The sequence below is a fragment of the Pipra filicauda genome, unplaced genomic scaffold (genome assembly GCF_003945595.2).
Source record: "Pipra filicauda isolate LSUMZ 115617 unplaced genomic scaffold, ASM394559v2 scaffold301_size890592_pilon, whole genome shotgun sequence".
In the NCBI taxonomy this organism is placed as follows: Eukaryota; Metazoa; Chordata; class Aves; order Passeriformes; family Pipridae; genus Pipra; species Pipra filicauda.
Genome location: NW_024104423.1, coordinates 39,089 through 66,302, shown reverse-complemented (window position 1 = coordinate 66,302; position 27,214 = coordinate 39,089). Strand labels below are relative to the sequence as shown.

Here is a 27,214-nt window from a genome sequence, read left to right as displayed (position 1 = left end):
TCCCTAAAATGTATTGTTACCACCGAATCCCATGCCTCATACCAACACATTTGGAAAAGATAATGCTGACATTCAGAAAGCAAAAGTGGTTCAAGTACCTTATTAATATTTCAGTCAATACAAGACCTTTTACCTGGAAATATCTGCACATTATCAAACAAATAGTGACTGAAGACTCCACAGAAAATGCCTTGTACTATAATGGTATACAGTCTGTAATAATCTGGCCTAATTAAAATCTCAAAGCACTGAAAATAACTTTCCATTTGTTGTTATGTATCATAAGTATCTTCATTTAATAATTACAATAATGGTCAATAATATAAAATTCAACTCCAGCATATAAACAGACAGAGACAATTTACTAACCGGCTCACTTTCCTTTTCTTTTTCTAGTCTTGCAATCTCTTCCTGAAGTCTTTTGTTGTCAGCTGCTAAACCTTCTATCTGGAATTCATCTATATTAAATAAATCCTCTGGGGGAGAGGGGAAAAGGGTGTAGGGTTATAAATTAATATTACCGAATATCGCCACCTAATCTGAGCTTTAACTTCAGCACAGTAAATACCCATTATCTGGACAATTATTTTACACTAAAAAAACCCCAAAAAACCAAAAAAACCCCAACCAACAAACCCACTAAAAAAACCCTTTCATTACAAAGGAAATAAACAAAAATCCCCAAACAAACAGGGAGAAATCAGTTTCTCAGTCTTTGTGTCATAAAAGAGCTCAAAGTTACTCCCATGAGGTAAGAGTTTCCAAACTCTCATATAACCCACACTAAAAGGATAGAGGTTGTTAAATAAGCTTTATTTGTTCCAGCTTCAAGGTAGTCTGACTTGCATACTCCTTTCTCATCCACATACTTCCTTGTCTCTTGAGACATGTTTTCCCTTACTTGGCCCTTAGTCTTTGCCAAACAATGGCATGATTATTTTTTCCTACTAATATCTAGTAAAAACCTGCTAGCTTGTTTCCTCTCCAACTGATGTCTCCAGCTTGCAACCAAAGTGTCCTTAGTCTGGCTTTTCATAGGAGGGCATAGAAAGTAGGAAATGTTTTTCTTCCTGGTTCTCAAATTCTGTTTGTATTTCTGTAGCTGGTGAAATGAACGAGTCCATTTCCTACCTCCCTGAAGACAAACATGAAGGCATGCATGAAGCATGCTGAATCACTTATGGGAACCCTAAAAACAGAGTTTGGAACTCTTGCAGACTGTTTTCAGAGCTTTCAAAAGTTGAACTTTTTTACTTATCAGATTGCATTCCTCCGAAAATATTTTTCTTTTATTTTTTTTAAAATGTTAACTTTGTCAGACAGAAACAAGAGTCATCTGCATAGAATTTGCATCTGAAGAACTGTATACTGGTTTCCTGTCACATTAAAAACAACAGGGTGACACAGGTACAGCTGACAGCAGATCATGACCCACCCCTCTGTATCAGCAGCAATGCATATAAAAAAAGAGAGAATTAAGTTGAAGTAATTGAGCAGTACTTGGGAATTTCAGGTTCCCTTCTCTCAGATCACTTTCACTTGTAAACTGAGCAAATTGATGCTAGGGGAAAAGAAACCAGTAACACAAATAATTAAAACTTGAAAACTTACTTAATTTTGACTGCACTTCGGCATCCAATTCTTCAAAAGTATCTCTCCCTTTCATGAAAAGCTCATAGCACTTCACAGCATAGTCCATGAAAACCTGAAAAAAATTTATAAAGCTTTCATCTCAGCAATTCAAAAGGCTGTAAGATGGAATTAAGCAGCCAAAAAAAAAATCTTTCACTATTTTGATTGTTCTTCTGTAAAATTCAATTTTTTTCCTCTCTTTAAACACAGAATGCCAACAGATTATATTCAGGCAGGAGGAGGCCTCTATAATTCACATTAAGAAAGGTCTGGAAATACTTGCTATATTTTTCTGAGATATTTAACAAGGATAGTAGATACAATATTTAATTTTTTTTATCTTGAAGCATATCACTCTCTCAGGCTAGTTTATGGAAAATGTAGGTCTGTTTAACAGACCTCTTCAGTAAATATGACCACTGAAATTCAGATGTGCAGACATCAGAGAACTGATCTGGAAATAAAGAAAGGTTACCCAAAGAGAATTCACTACAGATGTTAAATTACAGATCTTTCAGAAGCAATTACATCAATACTGTAAATTTTGTATCAACATATATCTATACATGTCACTGTAGAAGTGCACATTTAGTTTAAAAGCATTTTTACTCGTCAACTATCAGGTTTGTAATCTTAGTCCAAAATTACGATTTAACTTGATTTTTGCAATTTTCTAATTAAATGTTTTAGCACATTATGCAACCCCTTCCGAACACCTGCTGTGAGTTAACATTGAGTTCAATCTGAGTAGATTTAAGAAAGCACGCTGTTGCATTTTTAAGCACCTGAATTACATTGCCACCCTATTTTGTGGCTCAGAAATGAAGCTTTACAACCAAATTTTATATAGTAAGCTGAGCAGATATTGGCAGAAGCCACTACATTTATAATTAAATCACTGTCTTTACGCTGTACTGCTGTTAATCTCAAGAGACTCAAGTGTTAAAGCAAAACGTACCAGAAACCTTATTAAAACAATAAACAAACAGCATAATAATACCCTTTCTCCACAGAGGAGAATGGAAAGAGTAGCTACTTGGAGAATAAGGCATCTCAGTTTAACACCCAGTCTTCACCAATGGACTGGCCATGATGCCTGCTTAGGAAACTAGTTGATCAGGCCTTTTATGTAAGGCTACAATACTTCCTAGAGAACCCTGTAAATATAAAATGGAACAGAACCTATAAATACAGTTTCAATTGTTGTGTCACATTTAAATTGTGTTGTGATAGCGTATGGCAAAATTCATCTGAACAATTCTGGTTATAATTTAATTTTTACTATACCTTATTATGTACAATTCCATCATCCGTCTCTCCTCCCCAGCTCTGTCCCTCCTCAAATGATGGTGCATTTTCCCTCATGGCAGTGTACAACTGAAAGGCACAGGTGCACATACAAAGAGCAAGTGTGGAGATATCCATTAGTTTTCATGTTCATTTCATGTCCATTATAAGAAGCAGAGTAACACTGGATTAGGATTTCAGCAAAGCAGGTTGTAATGAGCCTGTGTTTAGTTGACTAAACGCACAGGTGAAGAGGCAGGAACTGGACATTCAACACTGCCAAGTTGTCTTGCTAAGCCAAATGTGTCTTTTCACCATAAAGGATGGGATTTTCCTTCATCAACTGGTAAATGAGCCTACCAGGGGTAAGGCCCCACTAGACCTACTGTTTACAAACAGAGAGGGGCTGGTGGATGATGTAGTGGTTGGAGGCCGCCTAGGGCATAGTGACCACGAAATAATAGAATTTTCAATCCTTAGGGATGTAAGGAGAGCCATCATTAAAACTTCTACTCTGGACTTCCGGAGGGCAGATTTTGGCCTATTCAAAAAACTAATTCAGGGCATACCCTGGGAAACAACCCTTAAAGGCAAGGGGGTCCAGGAGGGATGGACATGCTTCAAACAGGCAATTTTGAGCGCACAGGAACAGGCTATTCCAGTGTGCCGAAAGGCCAGCCGGAGGGGAAGACGGCCGGCTTGGTTAAATAGGGAGGTTCTGAAAGAAATCAGGGATAAAAAGAAAGTTTACAGACTGTGGAAAAAAGGGCTGGCTACTTATGAAGAATTTACGAAGAGAGCTAGGTCATGCAGGAAAAAAATTAGGGAAAGAAAAGTGGAATTTGAAGTTAATTTGGCTAATTCAGTTAGGGATAACAAAAAGTCCTTTTATAAATACATTAATAGCAAAAGAAGGGGCAAGGAAAACCTCAGTTCTCTGTTGGACTTGGAGGGAAATATAGTTAACAAAGATAAGGAGAAGGCTGAGGTACTTAACACCTACTTTGCCTCAGTTTTTAGCAGTAAGACAGGTGGCCCTCAGAACAACTGGCCTCTAGAGCAGATAGACAGAGACAGAGAGCTGAATAGCCCTCCTGTATTCCAGGAGGATGTAGTTAGCAACTTACTGAGCCAGCTGGATCCTAACAAGTCTATGGGACCAGACGGGATCCATCCCAGGGTGATGAGGGAGCTGGCAGAAGAGCTTGCCAAACCGCTCTCCATCATCTTCCAACAGTCCTGGCTCTCTGGGAAGGTCCCAGATGATTGGAGGTTGGCGAATGTCACCCCAATCCACAAAAAAGGCTGCAAGCAGGACCCTGGCAACTACAGGCCTGTCAGCCTGACCTCGGTGCCTGGCAGGGTTATGGAGCAGATCATCCTGAGTGCAATCACACAGCACCTTCAGGATGGACAAGGGATTAGACCCAGCCAGCACGGGTTTAGGAGGGGCAGGTCCTGTCTGACCAACCTGATCTCTTTTTACGATCAGGTGACCCACCTGGTGGATGAGGGGAAGGCTGTGGATGTGGTCTATCTAGACTTCAGCAAGGCCTTTGACACTGTCTCCCATAATATACTCCTGGAAAAGCTGGTAGCCCATGGCTTGGACAAGTGTACCCTCTCCTGGATTAGGAGCTGGCTGGAGGGTCGGGCCCAGAGAGTGCTGGTGAATGGAGCTGCATCCAGCTGGCAGCCGGTCACCAGTGGTGTTCCCCAGGGGTCTGTGTTGGGTCCAGTCCTGTTTAATATCTTTATTGATGATTTAGATGAGGGGATTGAGTCCATCATCAGCAAATTTGCTGATGACACCAAACTGGGAGGGAGTGTCGACCTGCTGGAAGGCAGGAGGGCTCTGCAGAGGGATCTGGATAGACTTGAGAGATGGGCTGATTCCAATGGGATGAAGTTCAATAAAGCCAAGTGCCGGGTCCTGCACTTTGGCCACAACAACCCCCTGCAGCGCTACAGGCTGGGCACAGAGTGGCTGGAAAGCAGCCAGGCAGAAAGGGACCTGGGGGTACTAATTGACAGGAAGCTCAACATGAGCCAACAGTGTGCCCAGGTGGCCAAGAAGGCCAATGGGATCTTGTCCTGTATCAAAAATAGCGTGGCCAGCAGGAGCAGGGAAGTGATCCTTCCCCTGTACTCTGCGTTGGTGAGGCCACACCTTGAGTATTGTGTTCAGTTCTGGGCCCCTCAGTTCAGGAAGGATATTGAGGTGCTGGCGGGGTCCAGAGAAGAGCAACAAGGCTGGTGAAGGGACTGGAGCTCAGTCCTATGGGGAGAGGCTGAGGGAGCTGGGGTTGTTTAGCCTGGAGAAGAGGCTCAGAGGTGACCTCATCTACCGTCTATAACTACCTGAAGGGAAGTTCCAGCCAGGTGGGGGTTGGTCTCTTCTCTCAGGCACTCAGCAATCGGACAAGGGGGCACGGGCTTAAGCTCCGCCAGGGGAAATTTAAGTTGGATATCAGGAGAAAATTCTTTACAGAGAGAGTAATCAGGCATTGGAATGGGCTCCCAGAGAGGTGGTGGATTCACCATCCCTGGAGATTTTTAAACGCAGATTGGATGTGGCACTGAGTGCCATGATCTAGTAAATGGACTGGATTTGGACCAAGGGTTGGACTCGATGATCTCGGAGGTCTTTTCCAACCCAATCGATTCTATGATTCTATGATTTTCGTGTGTGCCCAATTCAGCAGTGGTGAACTTCTGTCACAGCAAGAAGAGTTACCACTATTAAAAAAAACCAACAACACCAAAACCCCCCAAAACTAAACAACCCCCTCGCCCAAGCACAATACTCTCCACTCTGTATAACAATCATATGACATTTGAATAATTACAATTGAAAATTCAAAATTAGACTTCAAATTTAGGAGAGAATAGCAGATGTCAAAAGATATGCACTGAAGGTAATATGAATCTTCAGAGATGATACCCATTAACTTCTCACATTTTATGTATGTATATAAGCCAGCATTTCCCTCCCTTTTTTATACATGAATTTGTCTAGTACATACATTTAAAGAAATATAACATGAAAAGCTCAGTTTAAAAGTTACTAAAAAGTAAGGCTAAGGGTTAGCTCCCAGATGACAGGTAAGAATGCCTATCGTTTTCTTTTCATAAATATCAAACAAGGAGATTTGTAAAAAATATTTATGAGATTTGTACTAAAATTAACATTTCAAGCCGAAAAGTGGAAATATTTGGCTTAAGAAAGACAAATGTTACCTTGACACAATCAATTAACCAAACCAAAGCTGTCACTATCTGAGGCCAGGTGTGTGGTGCTCCCACTGTGTACAGGGAGCTTTTTGACAGAGGAAAGGGGTACCTACAAGGCCAAAGGAAATACATTTTTAATAGCAGTGGCAAACAGTGATGAAAACAAACCAGCACATTTTGCAAACAAAGCAGCACATTTTTATATGTACATGAAGGCGCAGAAGGAAGAACAAACTCAATTGTAGTTTATGCTGTACGTCAAAGGAAATAAGTTGACTTCTATTTCATTCAATTATCATGGGTTTCTCACTTTATGATTCATACAATATCTTGATTTGAAAGGTACCCATAATGATCACCAAGTCCAACTCCCTGCTCCTCATAGGACTGCCTAAAACTAAACCATATCATTAAGAGTGTCATCCAGATGCTCCTTGAACTCAAAAAAGACAACTTACAGTGAGTTCTCAGAATAAGTCTCTGTATCCAGGATTACACTCTTGGTGCAGCAGAATGTAATCTGTTTCAAGATTTCAAGCTACATCAGCTGTTTCAAATGTTACAGATTAATATTAATTAAGTTTTGTTTTAATTAATTTAATTAAGAAAGGAATGAAACAGATTTACATTTATATCTAAGGAGTCCTTCAGTGCTTTGACACCATCACGGACTCAAATCTACAGAAATAAAATACACTTCATTGGTGGTTTTCAATGAGACTGAAAATTCCCCATTAACAACAGGCAGAGGAATTTCTTTCTTGGAAAGCATTGGGGGCCATTAATGATTCCAAACACTGAACAAATTCAGAAGTAAACCACTCAGCTACTCTGTGTTTTTTTAACCTCAGCAGTTATTTTTGTTATTTGCACACCCTGCTTTGAAAGCAGAATGAGAGAGATTACAGGAAAAAAACCATCTTAAACTAAATTAACTGGATCCAACATTTTGGAATTTTTAGTTCTTGGATTCTAGCAGCATATACAGAAGGGTCTGTAAAAGAAAGGTCTGTTTGTCTTTCAAAGCTTTATACAAATAAAGATAATCAATTAAATTTTACATTACAAAGCAAGCTTCCAAGAGCCTATAGTTCTGCAAGTTCAAACATAAAATGCATAGTAGAGTCTGAAAATCAGAGTGTAAACCTAGAGCTAAAGTGAAGCACAATAATCACAATATTGTACTTTCAGAGTCTCATCTGAATAAAGAAGCAGAATCTTATCTATTTAGCACAACAGACTAACAAATAATCATCTTACCCAAGTTCCTTAAAAATTTTGGGAATTTCCTCTTCAAATTTTGAGTCAGGCAGTTCATAAGAAGGGCAGAGAAACCCATAGATAAAAGTGAAGATTTTTAAAAAGTCCTTAACTGATGGAGACTGTAGCGATTTCATGGAAACATTATGGGCATAACCATTCTCAACCAGAAACTACAAAAAAGAAACATGGCATATTAGTCACTAAATAGAACCTGAAGTTGAAACCAAGGAAGTAAGTATTTTTATTAGCATATTCTATGACTAAACATTCAGAATAAGTTAATATGTTACCTCACAAAGCTGCTTGATACATTGTTGGATGAATGCCTTTTCTTGGAGTGGCCTGGGATCCTTTATCTTTTCTGTACCGAACACACCGTACTGACTGTTGCGTGACCCTCCAGTCACACTAGTTCTAAGGACAAACAGTAAATACAGGACAATAAATATAAAAGAGAAACTCTCTTAATGTTTAAGTCACTAAAATTGCTATTTTTATGTTTCCTTTGAATTTTTTATGCAAAGTGATACCTGAAGTTCTCTGTATTTCAGATGATTGGAAAAACATCATCAACTTGGAAACCACAATGCACATGCACAACAAAGGGATTACTGAATCCTAGATAAATATTTTCTTCATTTTATTGAAAGAAATAAGTTTTTTGGAGCAAAAAATACTCCAAAGATGAAGATAAAATGATGTAGGTGGCTGAAAATAAAGATTAAAATATTTAAAGAAATATTTAAAAGGAATAGACCCCTGCAACAGTGGGGTCTTACAAAAGAAGACACCTGCAAGACATTCAAACACAGAAAATTGTGAACTAAGCAGAAGATTATAGAATTTTAGAAGGTTTGTATCTTAGAGAGAAGAAACCAAGGCAGAGTGTACTGGAAATGTCATTCTTCCTTGAACAGGAAAGTGTATTGAGGTGCTCAGAAGGTCTGTCATGCATATCATTCCCAAGAGAAAAAACAGCTCCCAAAGCGATTCTTACTCCACAGCATTATTGCTTAGTGACCAAAGAGTGGAGTGAGGCAGACCTGAACGTCTCCTGGCCTCAGATAATTATTCCCTATAGTGAAAAATCTATCAAGAGAAAAAAATGACAAAATTATGTGGGAGCATTATTGTTTTAATTTACAGAGCAGAGAACGAAAGTTATCAATACCTCTTCCCAAAAATGCTGATTTTTCTTTCTGAAGTTGCAGGTGTAGGTTTGCTCATGCTCAGCTTCCCAAAGGTACCTTTGTCCACCCTGAGGAATAGTGAGAAGGATTTAAGTGACTATTTCTACCATTTCACCTTTTGCTCATGCAAGAACTATAAACACACTCGTATAAGCCTAAGCACCTTCATCGCACAGCATCTTAGAAAAGTCAACCAATTTTAATGCATTATTTGTCCATTATTAAAACTAATTCTGCAAGAAGATTTGTAAGTACACATTTTCTATACAGAGGCACCAAGCCACCACCTAACAAGTATGTTAGAAAATGTGTTACCATTTGAAATGTGTCACAGGTACACAAAAAGATTAAAGGAAGTCTTTTTGCAGGACTGGAGCACTTGTGCAAACATTCTTGGCTGCAAGGAGCTTTCTTCTCACTGTTTCCAATTTTTGCCCCAGTTACCACTCACACACTCAAATACACTATACTAAATCTCTTCAGAATTAGTTTTATGTAGCTATTCTTGGCAAGATGATCAGCAACACTTACATCTGAGGTGTTTGAAGACCCATCTTGTTGTTGTCCTGCACTCTCAGTGCCATCATAGATTGCCGACCGCTGCTTCTAGTGATCTTTGAGCTTCGTCTCATTGTGACTGAACTGTAAATCACAATCCCTCAGTATCAGAAAATCCGGGATCTAAGAGTATTTGTCTTTTTGAACTCCACAATGATTTTCTTAAGGATCAGAATAAGCAAGTAGAACTGTACATTGGATCAAACAGTGTGGCGAAGTTTCTAGAAATACTGGATTCTCTTTAAAAAAAAAGAAAAAAAGAAAAAAGTGATTATGTTAGACTCCAGAAACACACAGGAGCAGCCACAGTCATTTAAATCAATTATTTTATTGATGAAAGTGTCAGTGCTTGTTCCGAACCTACTATTTTGCCTTTACATCTGGGCATTTCTAACCTACAAGTTCCACAAGCAAAAAGGCTTGAGAAATTTTTCAGTTCAGTCAGCTACACTACCATGACTACTGTTTCCAGCTCTTCAGCACTTCATCTACTCCTGAACTGCTAATTCTGAGCCTGCTTATTAATTTTGCAAAAGATCTTGCAGTATCATAGCATAATAACTGGAAAACCTATTCTGAAATAATATTATGGCTCTCTTCAGACTACACACACAAAATATAAATCAAACTGGAATATTAATACCACTGTCCCCAAGGTGACATTAAGTGGGAATCTGTAGTAAATAGAATTAACTCTGGAAAAAACCCAACAACTTTCACCCTCTAGAGAGGATCTATTTTATTTGTGGGACAGCCTTAAGTGACCGAATTATAACTAATCAAAAAAACCTCCACTACAAACATTACCAAAACACATTATCAGTATAAACTGTGTTTCATTTCGCTTCTAGTTCTAGTGCTCACAAACCATGGTAGAGGTTTAGTTCAGGCCCAGCTCATACGATAGTGTATCCACGACTTCACTGTCTCTGGGGAAGAAGCTGCATTATTCAATCACTTTAACAGCGACCTAACCGCAGACAGATTGTTTTCATAAATACACCAAGTGACTAGTTTCCCAAATCACAGACTCAATGAGGTTGGAAAAGACCTTTGAGATCATCAAGTCCAGCCTATCAACTAGGCCATCCTGTCAACTAGACTGCAGCACTAAGCGCCACGTCCAGTCTTTTCTTGAACACCTCTAGGGATGGTGACTTCACCACCTCTCTGGACAACCCCTTCCAGTGTCTAGTCACCCTTTCTGTGAAGAAATTCCTCCTGGTGTCCAACCTAAACCTCCCTCAGCACAGCTTGAGGCCGTGCCCTCTCCTCCTGTTGCTGGTTGCCTGGGAGAAGAGCCCGACCCCACCTGCCTATAATCTCCTTTCAGGCAGTTGTAGAGAACGATAAGGTCCCCCCGCAAGCCGCCTTTTCTCCAGGCTAAACAACCCCACCTTCCTCAGCCGCTCCTCATCAGAACTGTGCTCCAGACCCTTCACCAGCTTCATTGCCTTTCTCTGGACTCGCTCCGGTACCTCAATGTCCTTCCTGAATTGACGGGCCCAGAACTGGACACGGCACTCAAGGTGCGGCCTCACCAGTGCCGAGTACAGAGGAACAACCACTTCTCTAGTCCTGCTGGCCACACTATTCCTAATACAACCCAGGATGCCAGAAGAGCAGAGTTCGAGCAGAGATTTAAGAGAAGAATTTGCTGCAGCCAACACGCCAGCGGGGAATAAAAGGGAAGGGAGCGCGGCAGAGCTGGGCGCAGCTCCCCCGCTCGCCCTGACAGCGCGTCTAAACCGTACCGAAGGCAACCAGGGCAGCCAGCGCGGTACTCGCCACCACCTCACGGACACCGGCCCCGGGGCGGCAACGGTGAGGGCGGCGGCGGCGGCGTTGTTGTTGCTGCCGCCCTCCCTCCCGCCCCCTCTCAGAGGGAAAGGCCCGCACGGCGGAGAGCCCCGTCCCAGCCGTTACCTCCAGCACCGCCGCCTTCCTCCTCCTCCGCTCAAATTCAAATCCGCCCGCCCACTGCGTCACGCAGCGGCTCGTCACAAGGAACTGCGTCACGGCGGAGCGGGGGGACACGGGGAGAAGGGAGGCGAGGGGAGGATCTTGGGAGGGGCCCAAGGGAAGGGCCATGGCCGTACAGCAAGATGGCGGCGCCCACGGTGAGGGTGTGAGGCGCTGCCGTGCCAGGGCGAGCTCCGGGGCTTTTTTTTCCAGCCGTAGCGAATTCTTCTGGGGAAAAATCCGAGCTTTCTGCCCTTGTGTACCTCCGGGGGCGGGCGGGCATCGGCGCCGGGCTTCAGCAGCGGTGGTGCCGCCGCTGCTTCTGTGCCTGTGTACTGCTCCCGAGCGCTGTCACTGTCGTGTGTGTGGGTATGTGTACATGTGTACATGTATGTGTGCGTATATAGCATATATATCCGTATATCCATATGTGTGTATGTGTGCTGTGTATGTATATTTGCCCTAGTCATATAGTCATAGCCATGATCACAGTGCCACAGTGCTGTTTTCCAGCTTGTTGAAGGAACTGTCTTAGAGTAAATGCGTGCTGCATAAAAGTGTAAAAACTTATATAAAACTTGCTTACTGTTAAAACAAAAAACATTATAGGGATGAAGCTAAAATAGGGATGCACAGGGAAAACAACTGAAGTCAGAAGGTGCTACAGCATGTCCTGTGTGCACGTGGAAATGTCCACCTGAAGGTATGTTCTACTTTATTAAAACAGTGATAGTTCTGAAAAGCAAATTCTTATAAAAATCCCCACAGGAGGAGTTTACTCCAGGAAATGTGTATAGTTGATGAAAGCTGCAGTTTCAGGAAGTTGATTTTTTCCTCCTGAAAAGGGAAGTTACGATGTCCGTGGTACATCATCTGACAGTGGGATGGCTTGTGGATCATCTCTCTTTCATCAACCAGTGTGGCTATGAGATCTGTGACTCCTTTGCATGCCCTGGTGGTGTCACTCTCAATACTTCTGTCACATCTACTGAAGACTGTCATGGTTCTTCTACCTTTGTTACCACCTCCTCATCAAGCAGTGGTCCTACTCATAGCCCTGAGGACGCCATAGAAACAGAAGGTAAAACAGCAAAAACGAGATACGTGTTTCGAGAGGAGTTCTTTGACATTTCTAAGCCCCATATAGTTGCACCTCCTGAGCAGCAGCTATGTCAGGGGTGCCCTGAGATGAGCCTGACAGAAATAAAGGTCAACAGTAACAGAGAGGAATGCCAGGAAGGAACAAAGAGTGGTGTTGAAGATTCTGTTGCCAGTGCTATGAAGGTATGTTCTGTCATACAGTAAACTACAGTAATCCTGTGATAATTTACTATTTAACATTATTTTGCATACCTGAGTCTTCTGAGGTTGTGCAGAAGAGCAGGAACTTTTACATCATGTATTTTCAAGATGCACAGAAATTGTAAGCACTTATGAGGATATTCTTGTGTTCTGTATGTCAATAATGTGCATTTTGTGACTCAAAAGCTCACAAAATCTTCTGACATTGGTGGTAGGCACTTGAGCTCCAGCTGTGGTTGCTGTCAAGACTGTGCATATCAGCAAGATGGGAAGGAGAATAGGAATTAGCTTTCAATATTGTTCAGTACTGTTTCTTATGGACAAAAGAAAATAAGAATTGTAGGTCTAAAACAACAGATGTGATCAATGAAATGTAGTTAATTTTCTTTTATTGGTAAACTGCACTTGGCAGCTGAAACTTCTAGTGTGGGCCCAAAGGAAGCATGAGCACCAGCTGTGGCATGCACTAGGTATCTTCAGATCCCAGTGACATGAGTAACATAACACAGCTTTAAGTGTATGTACCTTGAGAATGTCTGCCGCAGCCTAGATCTTTTTGCTTATTTGACTTGTATTTGTGATGGAAAAAGAAAGAGATGTAAAGTTTCTTCTGCTTTTGAAAGAGTTAATTGGTAATTCAGGTATGTTTGATTTTTTTTTTTTGTCCTTGCAGAATAATATGGATTATTTTTTTTTTTCATTGCTTGCTCATTCTGCAGAAACGTAAAAGGAAATGTTTATTCAACCACGGTGAACTGGATGCTTTGGAATACCATTCAAAGGTAAGTTGGAAAAAAGTATATTTTGCAAGTACATGATACCTGATAGGCATGTACAGAGTGCGGGCCATGGTTGCAAACAAGTTCTGTTCCTGTAGCTTGTTCCATTAGTGGGAAGGTGAGTCTCTCCAGTCTTAAGTGAAAAGTGCTTACAGAGAAGATCTTCTTTGTAGACACATGTGAAATTGCATTTGAGATATTTCAAGGAGCTGGAAACTGCATTGACAAAGTTTCTTTTACTGTTATGGATAACTAAATATTATACTGTGATGAGCTGAGTATTAGTTGGTCAGGAAGTGACTGATTTGAAATAGACTGTAACCTTTTCTGAAGATCAGCTCATCTTTAGTGTATCAGGGCACTGTGCTGAAGTTATTCAAAGCTTCTTTTGACCAAATGTGCTCCAAAATATCTCATTCTGCAAATGAGAAAGATTTTTTTATTTTTTTTTTCCTCTAACATTTTATATTGTCATACTAAAGCATTATGAATGAATTGGAATTCAAGTCTATAGGCTTATGTCAGTAATGTACTGGTGAAGTTACAACTGAATTACACTGAAGCATTTTTGATGAATATGTAAAAAGACACAGTTTGGAAAAACCTGTGATCCTGGCTAGCCTCTGATACCATTAACAGATTAGGAAGTATTGGGTTTTTACTGTGTTTGTGATGTTAAAGGTTATAGCTCTGCAAGTCAACTCAGATTATTTTGTGATTGTACTGTGCATCAGTTGTTTCTCTTGGGTGGTATTTCTCTCTCTTTCTGTTTTTAATAATCATAATAATTAATTTTGTTTCAGTTATTAAACTGATCTTATCTCAGCCCATGGTTTTTTTTTTTTTTCTCCTGCTCACCACAGAATGGGGTTTGTGGAGTGTGAGTGAACAGCTGAGTGGTACTTGGTTGCCAGCTGGTGTTGGACCATGATACACAGCCTTATCATCATGCCCTTTGTAGCTTTTGAGCCAATGTTCTCTGTAACTGGCAAGAATCATTTTCCCTGCCTGCAGATTGAAGAATGTTTTGATTTTGGTTACGTTCCCTGAGCAAGTAGATGCTTGAAAGATCGTTTCTTTTTCCCCTTGTTCCTTTATGACAATACAGGTCAGGAAGCTGATTTGGGAAGGCACTTTGCATTTAGTCCAAGAAGGACTCAAAAGTGGTTTTCTTCACCAAAGGACTGCAGAACTCAGTTGCAGGAAGAATAACGTTCCTGTTGTCTGTGGGTTGGCTGAATTATGTGAAATGGCAAAGCAGTTTCCAGCTGTGAATGAAGGTGACCATCGGGCTGTATATGTGCTAGAGGATGAAACCTCCAGTCCAGAGCAGGACCTGCTTTCATGTGTTGCAGAAAACACCTCAAACCATGCAAAGATAATTGTGTTAATGGGGCAGAAGTACTTGGTGCCACCAAAAAGCAGCTTCCTTTTATCTGATATTTCATGTTTACAGCCCCTGCTGAACTGTAAGTATCTTTAGGTTTTAGAATTTACTCCTTCTTTCCTGCCTGAAAAGAACAGTTAATGTCAAGATGAATAGGAGCTCAATGAACAGATTTTAATATACAGTATCACACTGATAGGAAATGCTGCTGCAGGCTTTTAAAGTGGTATTTCTAACTTTCTGCAAATAGTTGAGAGTTTTCAAAGGAATCTTGAGTGGTTAGGAGATTGTGTCATGGGGGGGTATTGTTTGTCTCCAGGAGACTCCTTTAAAAATTTCAGCCAAAATACAACAGTCTGTGAGCATGTTCTGAGCCACTGTCAGCTTAGAAGTCATGTAAATGCATTAGGTGGGGTCTAGCTATGCTGCTGGATCCCTGTCCCACAGTATGAGGCTTTAACATAGGTAAGTCTATGCTGCTGTGAGGGTAGTGGTCCTGCTGAATTGATTTTTAGCTGGATTAAACCATGAATTGGAATTGGGAGAGGGATAAGATTACACACCTTAAAACAGACGTTCCCTTACAGACTCATCCTATGCAGTGGCAGGGTCTTTTTTAGATTGGCATAAACTGATTGTGGAACAGAGCCCAGTGTCCCCCCGGGAAGATAACAGTTGGAGAGGCTGCTCCACCCAACTGGAAGGGAGCACCACTTTAGCCAGACCAGGAGTAGCAAGCATGACTTGATGTCTCAGCTGCTACATTTCGCAGCTGAGAGTATTGGCTTAAGCCAAATTCAGTGACTGGGAAATGGTGGGATTTTATAATAACTTCTCTGTAAAAGTGAATCAAAGCTTTAAGCTGACAGCATGCACCAGTCTTCACTGTGCTTCACCGTTCCATCAGCTTTCAAATTGACTTTCATTATTATTACTATTATTATTAATATCAGTAGCAGCTAAGCTTTGTCAGACAGTCTTACAGAAAAGATGTTGCCTGTGAGCAGGCCCCTGTTTTGGACTTTTGTTTGTTTGTTCCTGTTAATTTTTTTAATAGGAAGACATGTAGGAGGTAGGATCTTATTATCCAAGAAGTCCAGAATTTAACCGGTTAGCTGTTTGCAGCTGTAGGAAAGAGGGAAGATCATTCTCACTATGCAAAGCTATGCATATAAGAAAGCATGTTTGGATTCTTCAAGAGGTCAGAGAGCAGTCCAAAAGATTTGAGCAAATTCTTTATTGAAATAAGCAACAGTGAGTGTTAATATAATGCCAGTTATTAGATTTTTTTTTTTTTTTTTTGGACGAAGTCTACTGTCCATTTTAATTTCTGTTTTTCTTCTTCCCTTTCACCTGCAAAAAGAGAAGTAATTCTTGCTGGTCAAGTAATTCTGCAAGTAATTCTTGCTGTAAGGTTACCACATCCAATCCTAAGGGAAAAAGATATACTAAGCACATGTAATGAACATCAAATACTGATCTGTTGTTCTTACCATCAGACTCAATGAAAGGACAAATATGTTCTCTGGAAAAAATAAAATTGGAGAGTCCTGTTTTTTCATGGATGTGCCCTGTATATTCTCTCCTCCAACTGAAGTAAACTCAGCTTCTCCCATGAAAACTCTTTCAGTTCTCTTCTTCTTGTCCATTATTTGCATTTCATACACTAGATCTAGCTATCTTGTCTCTCTTTACCTCCAGTAGTGCAAAACACAGTTTTTCAGGACTTCCTTGAAGCTCTATATGTCCCTGTTGGCCTGCTGAAAGATCAAACAGAAGAGGAATCTTGTGTTCAGGGCTTCAGCTTTTCACTCAGCTGGGGGCCTTATTACTTAGTTTCTGGTAGGAAACTTGAAGAAATTGTCGTTTTTGAGACTTGCACTCTATAACTTTTTTTTTCTAAAAATCCTCAAGATGTTCAAAATTTCTTGGAGGGATCTGACACAGATGACATAAAAGTCCTTTCCTCAGGTAATCAACCTAAAAATCTCTGAAGGCTATGATTATCTGAATTCTAAAAAGCATGCCAAAAGTCTTTTAACTTCTTATTTGAAAAGAACAGAAGAAATGTGTGGTTTTGCTGTATATCAGTTTTAACTCATAGACTTTTTAAAAGATGATTGACTGGCTTTTTTTTTTTTCAATTTCACTTGCCAGACAAAAAAAAATATGATGTAATTGTGATTGATCCACCATGGGAGAACAAGTCTGTTAAAAGGAGCAACAGGTAATTTTATAGTAAAATCATACATTGTCATTGTATCTTGCAAAGGGTAATTAATATTTTAATGTGCTGACGTAATCCAAGACCAATATAATGTGATACTGCAGCTTAAACTTGAAAATATTTTGGCATATGCTTACCTTCAAGTCTATGGAATGTCTTGGGGATTTCACTGAAAGGGCTTGGATGCTTGGCATACAAAATATCTGCAAGAATAGATCTTAAATTACCTAGCCGGTGACAGATTGTTAGTCTTTGAGAATTTCCAAGAAAGTCTAGTGTCAACTGTTTTGTAAATCTCAGATCATGCAGATATTAATTTGTAATTAATAAGGTTACTCCACTGGCCATAAAGTGTACTTACACATAAATGTGTAAGTATTTCCAAAACTGAAATCTGATTCAGAAGTGTTAGTGGTGGTGTTTATCTTGGTTGCGGGGTTTGTTTTTGTTATTGCTGTTGTTGTGGTTTGTTTTTTTTTTAATTTGAGCCGTAGCTGGAGCTTCAGTCTAATGGATAGAAGAAAGTGATAATGCAGCAGTAAAATCCTCGAATACTGTAGTTTATGAAGTCATTAAATTAAATTTTTATGGGCTTCCTTTACTGCCAAGTAACATCAGACTTGTGCCAGTGGAGCCCTCTTGGATTACCTTCATAAGATGGGAGCCCCTATGGATTACTATAAGTTGTATCCATGTGAAAGAAGGTCAGACAGGAAATAGGGCTTTACAACTTTCTAGACTAATAACTACCGTAGCTTTTGAAGCTTTTTATGAAGACATAGTTTGAAAATGCAGAGACTGATTAGTAGGCTTTCCTTTGAAAGCCTTAAAGAAACCTATAGAAAATGAGTAATTGAACTAATTCAAATGTCTTCTTGACAATGTATGGTACTCAGAGGAAAATTGCAGTTATTCACAAGCACAAATTAGCCAGCAAGACCCTCTCTCCCTCACAAAATAAAGGCAAAAGGTGCAGGAGCTATCACTGCTCTTAATTACCTTGTTGACAGCTAATAATTTTGAAGCATTTCACATCTGGGTGAATCTTTTTGTCTCTGGACAGTCTAGTTTATATTGTTTCTCACTGTTGCATTGTATAGGGTCCTAGGTACCCACATGGTAGCTGTTGATTTCCAGTAGGCAATGTCCCGATATTTTTGATGCTGTAATGTGTAGGTTCCATGAATTACAACTTGCTAATAATGTAGAATAGCATCATGAGAGAATGGTGGAACAGGACAGAATCTGGAAAGCGTGCTGTATTTACTGATGTAGTGTTCAGTTAGCTCAGGAAAGTGCAGAATGGTTTTGAAGAAACTAGAGAATTTCTACCATGACTGGTAATTTAAAAAAATGAGTAACTTCTGCAAATAACTGGAGAAATTATCTTTTATGACCTCTTAACTTTCCAGTCAAATTAGTGTTGCCCTTGCACTTGCGAATGACTCACTTGTCATTTCCATTCAGAAGAGAGCTTATTATGAGAAGTGAATAATACTGCGTTGCCTAAGAAGATACTTTTAACTAAATGGCTTTGTTCTGTTGTAGAGATGAGAATATTGAATTACATATGATAGTTCTTAAATGAAATATGGGCTTTTAGACTTTATCAGAGTCACAACTCACAATGCTTTATTTGGGGGGATAGTGGAAATGTTTAGTTAAAGGTTCTGCTCAGTAAAACTTAAGTCCACACACTAATGATTTCATATAAAATCTGTCAGCTTTGGCCACTGGGTGTCAGTCTTGAACTATTTTTATGACTTTGGTTGTCAAGAGAGAATTCTTGAAACATCCTGTCCATGTAATTTCTTCATCTATTTGTGTTGCTTTGCAGTTTTTATATTTGGTGTATGCTAACTTGCTTTCTCACTGTATTGCTGTATAGGTACAGCCACTTGTCTTCATGGCAAATCAAGCAGATTCCTGTACCAACACTAGCTGCTCCAAATTGTCTTGTAGTCACATGGGTGACTAATAGACAGAAGCACTTACATTTTGTTAAGGATGAACTCTATCCTCACTGGTCAGTGAAGACACTTGCTGAGTGGCACTGGGTAAAAGTAAGTTCTTAATTTGTTTTGTTTCTTTCTTGCAGACTGAGAGGACTTCCACTATGATACCTTATATTCTTATAATTTGTCTATTTACTACTGTGTGCTTCTGTATTTGAAAGGTCTGATATCATCACTATCCTTTCTTTTATAAAAGAAAATGTCTTGGGAAAAAATTAATATTAAAATCTTCCACTGTGTATTTTTAACTCTTTTGTGTCAGATTACTAGGGCTGGAGAATTTGTATTGCCTTTGGATTCTTTGCACAAAAAGCCCTATGAAGTTCTTGTACTGGGGAGAGTTCAAGGAGATGTAAAGGAAGCCTTAAGGTATGTCAGGACAATGGTAAATGTCTTTTTGAGGATGTTAAAATCCCCTTTGTATATGTCACTTGTTTATAATACAGTATAATATCCTAAAATCTCGTGGCATCATCTTTTGGCTGATTGTGGACCTAAAGATAGCCTTACTAACTTTGGGATAAGGGTGTGCCTTAGTGAGATTAAAGAATGGAAATCTTTGCCTTTTCCTTACATCTGTCTGTGCTGGGGAACTGACTTGGACAAAATTCTCATGGGCAGAGCTTCCTTTGCTGACATGTTCTCTTGGACCATGAGTCCTTGACACAGGCTGATGCCATTTTGGGGATGCTGCGGTTTTTCTACTCATGAAGAGATACAAGACTGTTTGTTCTCAATGGCTTTGTGTGGCTGTTCTTAACCAAACTGTGTCTAAAGCCTCAGTGAGTTCATAAACTGTCCTTTTATATGTCTGAGCAACTTTTAACTTCCCTTGGACCTACCTGAAGTTTGACTGTGAATGAGCGTTCACAGTCACAGTAACACAGTGAGTGTGTTACCTCTCATCTGAAGTAGCTCTGTGAGAGCTGCAGCACCACATTGGGTGGCATTCCTTGCTCATACTTCTTTTCTTGTTCTTTATACGACAGGACATCTGAAGGTGTACTTCCAATTCCAGAACATAAGTTAATTGTCAGCACACCCTGCACTCTGCATTCACATAAACCTCCTCTTGCTGGTAGGTTTTGGTTTTGTTGCATAATATTTCTGTAATGCAGTGGACTTGGATATCTCATTCTAGGATGTGTCTGGAAGTGCCTTAATTTCCCATATGCAAAGCAATTTTGCTCAACAGAACTTGTGGTTCCTCAACATTTTTAAAAGTGTTGTGGGGCGTGTATGTCTTGGTCTCTAAAAATGAAAGTGAAAACTAGAACTTTCAGCATTATTGTGTGAATATTTTGGGTAGATGTGTAAAAAAAGTTGCCTTTTTCAAAATTTGTCTATTAAATACTGCACAAACAGTTTACAGATACTTCATATATGAAGTTATGACAAATGATCTAAAATACCTTGTGGGGAGAAAACTTTGGGAATATATAATAGGATATCTTCTACTTAGTTAATAAAAGCAGAAAACTCTTCCTTTATTATGTCATCTTGAAGGAAAAGTTTTCATTTCTGCATGAATTGCCTGCAGTAAAATTATGCCTTTAAATCCAAAAGCGTAATTATTTTAAGACTGCTGATAATAGGCAATAAATAGGCAGGCCCTGCTTTTTTCTGAGAAGCTCTATTTAATTTACTGAAATTGATGCAGTAACTTCAGCCAGCCAGTTAATGTGTGTATAAATCCAGCTTTTCGGAGTTTAGTCCAAAGAATTTGAAGACTTCCGTGTGATGTGTTGCTACGTTTTGCATGTTGTTCTGGAGCACTCTGACTAATTTTGTCAGTAGGAAGTTGTACTTCTTTCACCTTGCAAGGCTATGGTAAGAAGTGCATTTAGTACATTTCACAAAAATGGTTTCATCCTCCCACAGGAGGGAAGCTCATGATGAATCTGCAGATATTCCAGGTGCACATGGTGCTATGTAGTCACATCAGAAAAGGCAGGTAGAAGAAATGTTTAATGCTGTTGAAGGGGAGAGGTATCACAGTTTGCTTCACTGACATGCTTTCTTTTTTCTGTTCCCAGGGAATAGAACAGTTTCAGTTAGGATGCTGATCTGGAAAATTGTTTTATGTTCAGGGACACTGTAAAATTTATTTTTGGGATCTTGTATTTATTAAATTAACATATATATATATATATATATATGCACATATATATATATATATATATATATATATATATACCTGTTGAAAAACTAGTGGAAGGGACATACTTTGGTTAGCTAAAAGCAGAAAAGAAGAAAGGCAATTCTAGGAGGATCTTTTTGATTCTGAAGCCACATCTTTAAGAATTAAGACTAGAGGAGGAACTGTATGTGTTGATTTAAGGTAATGAATAGTAGGGTGGTGATTTGTGAGGGTGTCATCTAGGGCCTCTTCAGCAAACCCAATACTTAGCAGCAAACTCAGACACAAACAGGAAACTTGTGAGATATCTGAGGGTGCAGAACAACTGTTTGTGTGTATTGCAGGAAATTCTAGTGCCGGAATAGTCCGTGGAACAATTCTTTTGTAGGGCAGAATCTAGAAACTGTATTTGGGATTCCTTTATAAATTATGATCCTGAATGGATTTTAAAAGAAACTGTTTGTGCTCATTTTTTTTGTGTGTTTCTCGAGGATTTTACTTGAATGCTGGGATTTGATAATATTGTGCAGCATTTATATTTCTCTCTGAAAAAACAAATTTGCTGTGGAGCAAATATCAATGATTTACAAGGTTTCTATAAAAAATCCACGTGTATCCTACCTTTTTTGACATCTCCATTCAGAATACAGTTATGTAACGAAAAGGTAGACCATAAGGCAAAAAGCTAATTGCTGATGCTTTGACTTCAGTGCTGTGCCAGGTGTTGCTTTTATGACTGGACAATACTCTCGAGTGGCCAGTAGAGAGCAGCTAAGCTACATCCTAGAGGGTTTCAGAAGAAATTTGAACAGAAGCAGAGATTTGGCAAGGGGCGAGAAGGACACTTGATGAGTCACACGCATTCTTTATGCTTTGTTTAAGTGGTAACAAAGCCAAAAATATTAGTATTTACTGATGGTGTCTGGCACTTTGCTTCTTATTACAACAATAACGGTTGTATGTTGGTGCATATGTAACCACTTAATGACTGATTATAACAGTTTATCTCTCCTGGGGGAAGAGAAAGATGTAAATTAAAGTAAGCCGTCAAAAAGACGTGTTTGTGCTCCTATAGTGCATTTAACCATGAAATTGCAACTGTAGGGGTTTTTGGTGATGCATGTGCTGTGTTCAATGCTTAGAGCTTTAATATGTCATTGTAAATGTACTTAAGCTGCTTTATGCAAATGTGTTAAAATCAAATTTTATTACTCCAGGTTTCGATTCAAATAACAGCAGGTTTTCTTCCTAATTCAATTCAGTGTTGCTCTTACAAGGCATAAAAGACATTCTGTTACACAGATGGATGAAGTTCTACATAACTTCACATCACCTTTTTTCTTTTCCCATATTATAGGTTGTCCTTGTTACAGCCATTTCTCCTTCAGTTTTTAAGTATGTACATATGTTGTTAGAAAATGATATTGTCATATAGGAGTATGTCTAAAAACACTGGAAATAATTCTTGGCTGTGTTCTAGCCACTCTGCATATCCTCAGCAGAACACTGCAATGAGAAGTCACGGAAACTCCCTCCTCTTGTAGCAAGTCTGGCTTGTTAGGCCGTGTTAAAAAGGTTTCCTTGGAACTAAAAAGAAATAAATACCTTTTATTTCCTTATGTGCCTTGTGAGCCCTTACTGTTAGACTAATTGATAGGTGCATCAACATCTGAGTTGAACTTGAAGCTTAGGAGAGATGCAGATGTGTGAAACCATCTTTGTGCCGAGTTTCAGATCTTTTTCTGGTGTTACTCTGTTCAGGGGTTAGACAAACTGGGCCGTAAGAACCTCTGCATTGCGAACTCTCTCGAAGGGTTATTCTAAAATGAGCTCAGTTGTGTGCTTTGTGCTTTGCATGGTTCACTGATGAGGCAGTGAAAAGCCGAGAGTCATTTTCACTTTATGTATGCAATTTGTCAGTGCAGAACTTGCCTTTTAGGCAGTGGAAGTCCAAAACATAAGGGGAAACTGTTGCTTGTTTCAAAAATCATTCCTCTTTTTTCTTATTTAAACGTTTTTAGCAGCATGCATCTTCAATATATGTTTGGGATTAAGAGTAAGCAGGTATGGCAGGTGTCTGCTGGATTGCACTTCAGAATGAAGAGGGTTTTCTGGAAGACCAGTGTTATGTCTACCAGCTAGCTTTGTGCTAGCATCATGTCATGCCCAAATATAAGTGCCTGAGTTGCTGTCGTAGTGGTTGTGACACCTGTAAGTGATAAAGAATAGGCTGTTTATCATTTATTTGAGCTGTTTCTTGTCAGTGGTATCTGTAAGTGGATAGAAGTAATTGTGTGGTGGATTTTGTTTTTCAATTTATTCTTGTGGCAGAAGAACTTAATATTTAATCTTTCTGCTGATGTAGCTCCTCTAACCTGTTTTCAGAGGAAAAAAACTCCAGGGTTTGCTTGAGGGCTGCAAGTCAAATGCCTGTGTGTTAAGCTAGCCTTCCAGTCTTAAAAAGGTCTAACAAAAAAGCCATAATTTGTAACTTGAACACTGACTTTTCTTATTTTAAGGAAACCAATGTAATGAGATTTTAAGCCAACAAAATGGAGCCCTCTTGATATGGTAATTTTCATTGCAGTGCAAGTTACTGCCTGATGTGATTATGTAAATGCCTACAACCTAGCAATGAAAAATCATACTATAATGTGATCTCGAATTATATGTAATATGTCTCTCTTTTTTTAAAAAAAACCTCTAACTTTAAAAATATCCTCTCACTGGCAGAAGGAGAGGGGGAGATTCCTGGGACTTCCTTTTTAAATTCTATAACCAAATTGATAGAAGTACCGTGACATGCCTCCTGCTTCTGCTGAACTGATCAGTTTTTTTGGCTACCTGCTTTTTGCTGAACCAGTCTCTGAAGTTGGTTGAATCTCCGATGTGTGCTTTTCAAATTTGTCCTTTTAGGCATGGAAGTTTTTGGTGCTTGTTAAAACTGCTTTTGATTGCTGAACTTAGTGCTGTGATATTTTTTAACCTATGCATTTTAAGATCTACCACCCCTGGGTAACCTGTTCCAGTGTTTCAGCACCCTCGTTGTAAACAATTTCTTCCTTATATCTAGTCTGAATCAATCCTATTTTAGTTTAAAACCATTACCCCTTGTCCTATTGCTGCAGGCCCTGTTAAAAAGTTTGTCCACATCTTTCTTAGAGGCTCCCTTTAAGCATTGAAAGGCCACAATAAGGTCTCCCCAGAGCCTTCTCTTCTCCAGGATGAACAACCCCAACTCTTTCAGCTTGTCCTCCTAGCAGAGGTGCCTGAGCCCTCTGATCATGTTGACAGCAAATGATGCACAAGAAATCCTTATCTAAATGGAGCTGGAAGAACAACAGTAAACTTTACCACTTTTTTTCTTCTATTATGGTGGGTTTGCAAGATGGTATAAAAACAGCTACTCATAAGTCGTGTCTAATTAGATGAACTCCCATGACACCAAACAGTGCAGCAAGTTTTCTGTCAGAATGTACATTTTCCTCTAAACTTCCCAGACTTCTCTGCAAATGTTAGATTTGTTTAAGCATTTTAACTTGTCTCTAAAAGAAGCAGGTTTTTGGAATAAGATTCCTGCTGGTAGCAGTGTTTTTTAGGTTAAAAGCTGCCTTGATGATAACCCATCTGAGACATTCATGTGGCATTTGTTAAAGATTGGGAGAAGGAGAATAGATTTTTGTGCCAAGCCAGAATACAAGAAAGCCTGGAAACACCCATTACAGAATATTTACGAAAAGGTTTTGAATATATTAAAGCTTTTTAAGAGGTGATCATATAGGTAGGAAATGCATCTGGGCCTGGCTAACAATAGAAAGCGAAGTAGATGTTCATCTTTTCTCCAACAGGAACAATCCATGATCTGATCAGCTGGGGTCTCACACAGGCAGTATGTGACAGGCAAACTTCCTACAAAGAGTCAGAACTTGGATTGCACCAAATAAACCAAGAAAAAGCATTCCCTCTCATGCTGTGGTGTATGCTGATTGGATGTGTATGCTGGTATGATCTGCAGTGATCATACCTGAAGAGACTGAATCAAGCAGCATACTGTTGGATTAATGAGTTGTATTTTTAAGTGACAGAGATTCAGAAATCGCTGGGAGATCTAATAAAAAATCACCAAAGTATCCTTTGGAAATGTTTTCATAACTTTTCTTCTTTTGTCTTCAGTAACAAAACCAAAAACTTAAAAACCTTACCTATACTAAAAATTATATGTTAAGATTTTTTTGGTCTTTCTGCCTTTTCTGTGTTATGTACTCCTTAAAGCTTTGCTTTTCTCATGCATATTTTTATATGCAATAACTTTGAGAAACCTAGTTAAGGATTTGTTTGAACCAGCCACAGACTAAATGGCTCTGTATGACAAGTAAAACATTTAGCAATAAACTCTTTGCAGTAATACTTTTCAAGCAAAATGCGAGATCTTTTTCTGTCACTCCAAGAATGCCATTCATAATCCATGACATTTACATCATTAATGTTAATGACAGGCATCTATTTATTTGGATTTAAGCAGTAAAATGCCCAACTGTAAAAGAAATATGAGATTTATGTTACTGAATAAAAGAACAGAGTTATATAAATATCTCTTCTGTTGCCAGGTTGGTATTGGGGAAAAAGTAGTGCTTGCATTTTTATAGCCCTTTAGTGCTATGCTTATTTAACTGGTGCCTCTTATTTTACCTCCTAACAGTCATCACAAAAATGCTTTTATCCCCTTTAAGGTGCAAAGGAAAAGAGTGTGATCTTAATTAAGAAAAGGGGTTATTTATTTATTTATTTTTAGAAATGTTACCCCTGTGTTATAGGAGCTAAGTTAGTCTTTAGGAGCTGTTTGTTGATATTAGTAAAAAATTCAGAACTCGTCTATGTAGAGGCTGAAATAAATCCTCATTCCCTTTCTCTAAATGAAAACCAATAAATCAAGGCTATTGAAGGCCTTGACAGTATTGTTCAAAATCTCAAGGGCACTTATTTAAAATTACTTTCTCACTATAAATAGTCCAGCTGTTTGATGAAACCCCTGAAATTAATTTGCTGTCTCTCCCTTTTTTAATGAAACATTCATTTTTTCATCCACTAGCATCACAGGGGAGGTTTTATGTGTTTACTATTGTTATTTGTACCATTGTCACTGTTTTCTTTTTTTTTTTCTCTCACACAGCAGTTCTGGCAGAGTTTATCAAGCCAGATGTGGAATGCTTGGAGCTGTTTGCTCGCAACCTGCAGCCTGGCTGGACCAGCTGGGGAAACGAGGTCCTGAAGTTTCAGCACATTGATTATTTCACTCTTTTGCAGAAGGAAAACTGAGCTGGGCCTTACACATCTATATCTTCTGAAATTCTGTGCCTTCCCAGGGTGAATTTTATTCTGATGGTTATTACTGATGGTTCACTTAAAGGTGACAGAAATAAATTGCATTTCAATTACTCGAAATAAGTGTCAGTACCTAATTCTTGAAGTGACAGGATATCTGTTTAATGATATCTCCATTTGTACATGGTGGTCTTTATTTCGATGACCTGAAAATATTTAAATACTGATGTTGGAATGCAAGTTCATTCCCCCTTTTTTTTTTTTCAAACCTCAAGGAAAAGATATCTTAAAGTATTCTCACTGCAGCTATTAAATCTGAGCTAATAACACGTCACAAGTGCTATATTGTAGCACTTGTATTATTTTTAAAGAATGACAATGACTCTTTAAGGAGTGTCAGTGGGAGTAAAGAGTTCTGAATTATGCATGTTTTCTTAAAGAAGACTGGTTTTTTGCAAAACAATGGATTTTGAACTAAAATAGTTATGAAGGCAGTGTATCCTCCCACATGTTTGTATCTGTCTGTCTATCTCAGAAGAAATAAAAGGAGCAGTGCTTGTGTTAATTGGCACATGAATTTTTGGCTGACCACATTCTATGTAAAATTATACTTTTACAACTGCTGGCAATTATATCTTTCTGTATATAGTGTTAATTTTTGAACACATTGTAAATGATTGGTCTCAATGTCTTATGAATTCTGACCTTTTAACGGATTATATGTATTTTTAAAATTATCCTTCCTTATGTTCTTGGAACATTAAAAAGCCACACCAGTGAGCTGTATTTTTCAGCTAACATAAAGATTACCCTTCTTTTTTTTTTTTTTTTTTTTTTGTTAAAAGAATGGTACACTTTGTGTGTCCTTTGCTGTGCTTAGATTTGTTTAGAAAAATAAAAAAGAAAATGTAATGAA

The 27,214-nt window shown here is 39.0% G+C and overlaps 2 protein-coding genes across 7 annotated transcripts in view; one reads left to right on the top strand and one right to left on the bottom strand.

The window, feature by feature from the left end:
• Positions 1 to 11,220, bottom strand: part of NDC80 (NDC80 kinetochore complex component) — a 19,902-nt gene extending 8,682 nt beyond the window's left edge. Inside the window, exons 1-9 of one of the 2 annotated variants that reach the window (XM_027711304.2) lie at positions 11,091 to 11,220; positions 9,138 to 9,403; positions 8,588 to 8,674; positions 7,707 to 7,830; positions 7,414 to 7,586; positions 6,160 to 6,262; positions 2,920 to 3,009; positions 1,612 to 1,705; positions 370 to 476 (exon numbers count right to left, since the gene is read on the bottom strand). In XM_027711304.2, the coding sequence (XP_027567105.1) occupies positions 370 to 476; positions 1,612 to 1,705; positions 2,920 to 3,009; positions 6,160 to 6,262; positions 7,414 to 7,586; positions 7,707 to 7,830; positions 8,588 to 8,674; positions 9,138 to 9,238 (879 nt within the window). In that variant the 5' untranslated portion in view covers positions 9,239 to 9,403; positions 11,091 to 11,220. Of the gene's footprint in view, positions 1 to 369; positions 477 to 1,611; positions 1,706 to 2,919; positions 3,010 to 6,159; positions 6,263 to 7,413; positions 7,587 to 7,706; positions 7,831 to 8,587; positions 8,675 to 9,137; positions 9,404 to 10,918; positions 11,042 to 11,090 lie in introns of those variants that run through there. The other variant, XM_027711305.2, reaches the window with a different exon arrangement.
• Positions 10,997 to 27,214, top strand: METTL4 (methyltransferase like 4). 5 transcript variants are annotated; one of them, XM_039383289.1, is made up of 9 exons: positions 10,997 to 11,284; positions 11,895 to 12,410; positions 13,148 to 13,210; positions 14,316 to 14,676; positions 16,752 to 16,821; positions 18,710 to 18,884; positions 19,099 to 19,205; positions 19,826 to 19,914; positions 24,825 to 26,139. In XM_039383289.1, the coding sequence occupies exons 2-9, from the start codon at positions 11,982 to 11,984 to the stop codon at positions 24,992 to 24,994; spliced, it is 1,464 nt and encodes a 487-aa protein (XP_039239223.1). In that variant the 5' UTR covers positions 10,997 to 11,284; positions 11,895 to 11,981; the 3' UTR covers positions 24,995 to 26,139. The 5 variants fall into 5 exon arrangements, with proteins under 5 accessions (XP_039239223.1, XP_027567109.2, XP_027567113.1 ...); XM_027711308.2 differs by lacking the exon at positions 10,997 to 11,284 and adding an exon at positions 11,293 to 11,495; XM_027711312.2 differs by lacking the exons at positions 10,997 to 11,284; positions 24,825 to 26,139 and adding an exon at positions 26,150 to 27,214 and having other exon boundaries at positions 11,293 to 12,410.

What these genes read in the sequence shown, in the direction of transcription:
- METTL4 (XM_039383289.1), top strand. Translation starts at nt 11,982, where the DNA reads ATGTCCGTGGTACATCATCTGACAGTGGGATGGCTTGTGGATCATCTC. An exon ending in CTTTGGAATACCATTCAAAG is followed by an intron (nt 13,211 to 14,315) that starts GTAAGTTGGAAA and finishes ATGACAATACAG; the next exon opens with GTCAGGAAGCTGATTTGGGA. An exon ending in CTGAGTGGCACTGGGTAAAA is followed by an intron (nt 18,885 to 19,098) that starts GTAAGTTCTTAA and finishes CTTTTGTGTCAG; the next exon opens with ATTACTAGGGCTGGAGAATT.